General features: G+C 31.4%; 2 protein-coding genes across 2 annotated transcripts in view; both read right to left on the bottom strand.

Annotated features, from left to right (window-relative positions):
* Nucleotides 1-225: 225 nt before the first annotated feature.
* HELRODRAFT_184322 (hypothetical protein) lies at nucleotides 226-1182 on the bottom strand (the record flags this gene model as incomplete). Its single annotated transcript, XM_009022186.1, has 1 exon — nucleotides 226-1182. The coding sequence occupies one exon, from the start codon at nucleotides 1180-1182 to the stop codon at nucleotides 226-228; it is 957 nt and encodes a 318-aa protein (XP_009020434.1).
* Nucleotides 1183-5464: 4282 nt separating this feature from the next.
* The window catches only part of HELRODRAFT_184321 (hypothetical protein), a gene marked incomplete at both ends in the record, with an annotated part of 1387 nt that continues 915 nt past the window's right edge, over nucleotides 5465-5936 (bottom strand). The window contains one exon of the mRNA XM_009022185.1: nucleotides 5465-5526. Within this exon, the coding sequence (XP_009020433.1) occupies nucleotides 5465-5526 (62 nt within the window). The remainder of the gene's footprint in view (nucleotides 5527-5936) is intronic.

Raw genomic sequence — 5936 nt, 5'->3', positions numbered from 1 at the left:
TGAATCAAAATAGTATGCATGTAAAACAGTATTAAAACAAACACCAAAATTGGAGAAAATATAAAATAGTAAAAGTGGTTGAGCCTTTTTTTATTTGCACATTATTTTCTTTTATTTCTTGCATTTTAGTTGAAGTTAATTTTTTAAAATTACAATTTTATTGGCAAATTATATGTTTTTTTAAGTAAAGCTAAAACATTTGGAAAGTTTTTTGCATATCAATATTCAACCAAGACTAGGTGGTTTGTAACATGAGCTAGAGAGACTATAACGGAGGCTAGATGGTCTGTAACCCGGACTTAATGGATTGTAATTAGGATTTGATGGATTGTCACCATTACTGGTTGGTTTGTAACCAAGATTAGATGAGCTGTAACTAGAGTTAGATAGCCTGTAACGAGGGCTCGATTGATTGTAACCAAATTTAGATGAACTGTAATCAGGGCTGGATAAGCTGTAACCAGGACTAGACGGATTGTAACTAGGATTTGATGGATTGCAAACAGAACTGGGTGGTTTGTAACCAGAATTAGATAAACTGTAACTTAAGCAAGGTGAAAGGTAACGTGGGCTAGATGGATTGTAACCAAATTTAGATGAACTGTAACCAGGGCTGAATGGATTGTAACCAGGATTAAATGATTTAGAGCCAGAACTGGATGGACTGTAATTAGAGTTAAATGGTTTGTAACCAAAAGTAGATGGAATGTAAGGAGGACTATATGGGCTGTAAACAGGGCTAGATGGGTTGTAGCTTGGTGAAAATGTTTGCAATGTTGGCAAATAACTTAGTAATGATGATGAGTATGATGGTGATGTCGGGAAATAAGTTGATGATGTTGGAGAACAATACTGCGATGCAGGGGAGTAAGCCGGTGGTGATAATGGTGAACCCGACGGTGAGGTTGGGTAATATTTCGGTGATATTGGTGATAAAGAATACGACGGTGAGGTCATCGAATCCATTTGAGAGTTTGGTGGAAATTCTTGATGTCTAGGTGAATCACTGGAACTTCTGCCGTATCGACTAGATGATGGCGGTGAGCTTAGGCTTATTTTTCTCTCGTGCATGGGGGAATCTTTAGCACAAGATTCCGGGGACAAACAATCATCGTCGAAAAATGCAGCGCTCATATAATTCCATGAGGTCAGTTCGTTTCTGTTCATCAGGTTCGGTCCCATGGAGTCATCTGTTGGTAGCCGAACTGATTAATGATGATGATGATCACAATGATTATTATCACGATGATTATGATCACGATGATTATGATCTCGATGACGATGAAGAAAAATCAGTACAAAATGCTTAAAATGATAGTGGCATAAAATTTGTAGCCTAATCAAGTTTCATCATTTTGAAGAAGGTTTTAAGGGCGCCTGATACTGCTTCGTTCTGTCTGACTAGGTTAGAAGCAAAAAGAAGAACCCGCTTATTCCACGCTGATTGTGTACTTTTTATATCTCGGAATGTTTGAGGAGTGTAATGAAGATTTAAAAATTTTAATTTCAAATTTAACTTTTATTTTCATTGTTACATTTCAAGTTTTGAATCATGTTGTAAAATTTTAGTTCTTTTTACAACGTAGGGAAAAGAGAGTTATAAAAAAACATGACAAAAAAATCTTTTTTAAAATCTCAAGTTTATTCGTCCTAAAGGAATACTTTAAAAATTGTCTAAATCATTTCAAAAATTGGGCGGTTTATTGATGGCATAATGGATAAAACGCTTGGTCCTGCTGTCGCAGTGACTGGTTTCGAACGCAAGGAGAACCACGCCTATCACATTTAAAGTGTGTGCGGTGCGCCGATTCACGCGTATTTACGTACAAGGTGTGTCAGTTGTTGTTGGTCGATACTTCTGAAAGATATAGAAGCGAATATTGTGAAAAATTATTATACAATGTAACTAAAACAGATCGTTTTTAATATATCAGATTAAAATTAAAAATTTTTATCAAATTGATGTTTTTGAAACACGAATTGAAAAATCTCCACCGCAACTAAAATTTATCATTGTAAACACACCCATGCAATCACATACTCACAAACACACACACACACAATCACACAGACACAACTCAAACACATACATTCACTCACGCACAGGCACCCACACACCCACGAATACACACACAAAACAAATACCCACAAAGGCACATGGACACACACACACAAATACCCACAAAGGCACATGAACAAAGACACGCACACTAATTTTTCGTTTGTTATTCGCCACACCAGACTACAAATTTTCTTGTTTTCAGTTTTTCGAATTCTGGTATGCGATAATAATTATGTTTCGTACTTTCATTAAAACAATTACACCGGTGATTCATTTAAAATTTTCAATTAACAAATTTTTTATTTATTTAAAAAAAAATTCATTTAACGGATTTCGAATATTTATATAAAATAAAAAGCAAATTTTAAAATATTTTTAAAATAAAAAAATCATCATATACACTCTGGCGGTCGTTTTTGAAATATTTTTAAACGTTAATAAACTCGCTTTACAATACACCTAAGTATTTCTTAATATTAAATGTTCCAAATGTTTTAATTGAGTTTAAAAAACTGGATTCTAAGTTAATTCATTGAAAACTTCAACAAAACTTTAATATAGCCAAATTTGAAAATGTGGAGGCCCTGGAACAACGAAGAAACCCTTATTATTTGAGAGGGTCACTGATTATTTGTGGATGGAGGAAAGCTTTTTCTTTCTCCACATATTTTAACAATTCATTCAGTAAAACCAGTGTTTTTAACAAATATTTAATTGAAATTATATTGAAGTTACAATGATTTTTTTGTGTTGGTCTCACATTTTCGGTGGAGGTCCCGGAGCAGGTGCCCTGCTGCCGTACTTTACATCCAGACTCGAGTAAACACGTGTTGTTCACTATTTTGCAAATGTAAATAAAAAAAATTAACTATTTGTCAGTATTTGATTGTTTGATTGATGCAATTAGTGCTGGTTTGTTGTGTTGTGTCTTTTACTGAACATGTTGTGTTGTGTCCTTTTACTAACAATGCGTCTTTATATGCTAACAAGCTGGACCCGGCTGTGTTTTTCAATAATTTTGTATTTTAATAAATTATTGAACACTATGAATTATAGTCAATTAACTGGATCAGTTGATAACAATTTATTGAATATTTTCAATTAATTAATTAGTTCGTTAACTAATGATATAGATAATTAATTAGGCTACGAAAGAGCGAAATCTTTCGGTCATAAGCAAGGTGTGTGTGTATGTGTGTCTGTTACGCGTTGATTCACATGTATTGACATTTGCAGTGTAGTGTGTGTGTGCGTGCGTGTTCTTGATATCTTCAAAAGAATAAATTAAATGAGAAGTATTAAAATTATTACAAGACACTAGAAAACTCAAACTCTGTACAATTTCGAGAATACTCTGTATAACTTTAAAGAAATTATTTTATGAAAAAAACATTTATTATAAATTTAAGTTTTCATATTTTATATAAAAACTTAAATTATTATTATCAATTCAATTCAAAAAAAATAATTTTAATGGGTTATTTTTTTTTATCGGACAACACAACAATGCAAATAGTATTAAAATTAAAATATTTTTTATTTTGTATAACGTTTTGTAGCATGAGCAAATATAACCTAATAGAAGAACCTGTTGAAATATATTCCTCACCCAGTGTTCCCAAGAGAAATTAACATGGAAGTGAAGACGCGAGTTTACGCTAAAAGAATGTATCAGAAAGTATTAATTATTCAATTTTGGTAACGTAGATTATTAAGAAATTATTTTTTGTAAAACTTTTATTTTATATTTAATATGAATGTATTTTTTGCATCTTACTTCTTTCTTTTGACAGTGCCTCAATAAAAAGAAAGAAATTTATCAAAAACCAGCGTTAGTGTATTTTTTATATGAATACTGTAGTAAAAACGTCTATTCATTTTTTCAAAAGTCTGATAAAATTTAATAGCGAATATTCTATTAATTCAACATTTTAATACAAAATTTCTACATTGCCAGATTTTGTACAAAACAAAGTAGTTAGTTAGAAAATTAATTGGAATCAGAAGTCTAAGTTGAATCGCAAAGTAATTAATTTACTTTCAAAGTTAATAATATATATATATATATATATATATATATTATAATTGCAAACTCGTTATTTGAGATTTTTTAGTGAAAATTAAATTATCATTTAAAATTTTACAACGAAACCTTTCAAAGTTCATAGACAAGAAAGCAGGCCAAGTAGCCGAAAATATTTTATCATTGATTGCATACAAAGACCAGCTCAGTATATAAGAGAAGTGGGTTCGGAGTTACAATCTTACTGGTAGCGATCAGTTCTCTGATTTAACGATTTCTTCAACGATCTCTGGAGTGAAAACTTTTATTAATAAAAAGTGAAAATGTCTGAATATGGCCATATTAACGGAGTTCACAGTTTTGCAAAAAATTTTAGAAATATCTTAGATAGGCTTAGGCCTAAAATTAGGAAAGACTTAAACGTACCTTTAAAGACACAGTTTGACAGCAGCTTAACTGAGTTTAGGCAATGTACAAATGATTTTCAACTTTGCTGATAACACAAAAAAAAACAAGAAGACGACAATGATGATAACACCGTGAAAAAAAATAATTTGATTTTAGAAAAAAATGATAGTGAGTCATGTTCTACAAGCTTAGCAACTGATGGAAATAAGCCACACACAGAACAAAAGGCTCAAGATGAAAGTGACATAGAATTGGTAACTAATATGATAGATGATGATCACGATGATTATGATCACGATGACGGATAATGCATGGATATTGCTCTTAACGGAAATCTTAGTTTTGAGCAGAGTTTTAAAACTACGAGTTATAACAAATTTTTCTATAAGCACGTGAATTGTTATAGAATTTTTTATCTTCGTGAATTTATAAACAAAGAAAACTCGATGACGGTTTTAGTTAACAGAGCAGTTCAATAGCAAAAATCATTGAGCGTAAAAGGCATTATTAATATGGTAGAAGAACAAACTTTGTATCAAAAATCGTTTGATTAAATTTGTAATAAATTTCCAAAAAGACATCTTAAACTAATTCAAAACACGAGTGCCTGGCATAGTGGACAACCAAATTCACTGGCAGACGGAACAGAGTACTGCGTGCAAAACATCCTACTTTGGAGACGCTTAGGCCTAAACTTAGTGAAAAATTCAACAACATTTTCAAGCCACACTTAGGAAGCGGTTTAACTGATTTTAAGCATTGCTTCAAAAATGTACAAGAGCATCAAAACAGAAACAGAAAGATGAAACATGAAGATGATAACACGTAAATCGAGAAATAAAAAAGGGGATTTTAGGAAATAACGATGTTTTGTCTTGAACAACACAAACATCAATAAAAGATATTGTATGGTTGAAACAAAACACATTTGTTTACAAAAATTTATTCCTATTCGTTTTATAAATCAATTTTTATTTCTTCAGAGTAGCCACCGCCTGTACCACAGCTCCAACTCTCCATTTTCTTAAAAAGTCTGTTTTTCAAATGCAATGTCACAATAAAACACAAACTTTGTATCAAAAATCGTTTGATTAAATTTGTAATAAATTTCCAAAAAGATATCTTTAAACCAATTCAAAACAATCGCAAAGTAATTAATTTACTTTCAAAGTTAATAATATAACATAGATATTATAATTGCAAACTCGTTATTTAAGATTTTTTAGTGAAAATTAAATTATCATTTAGAAATTTTACAACGAAACCTATCAAAGTTCATAGACAAGAAAGCAGGCCAAGTAGCCGAAAATATTTTATCATTGATTGCATACAAAGACCAGCTCAGTATATAAGAGAAGTGGGTTCGGAATTACAATCATTCTCGTAGCGATCAGTTCTCTGATTTAACGATTTCTTCAACGATCTCTGGAGTGAAATTTTTAT

This window comes from Helobdella robusta (assembly GCF_000326865.2).
Source record: "Helobdella robusta unplaced genomic scaffold HELROscaffold_306, whole genome shotgun sequence".
Taxonomy (NCBI): Eukaryota; Metazoa; Annelida; class Clitellata; order Rhynchobdellida; family Glossiphoniidae; genus Helobdella; species Helobdella robusta.
This window is presented reverse-complemented; position numbering and strand designations above follow the sequence as displayed.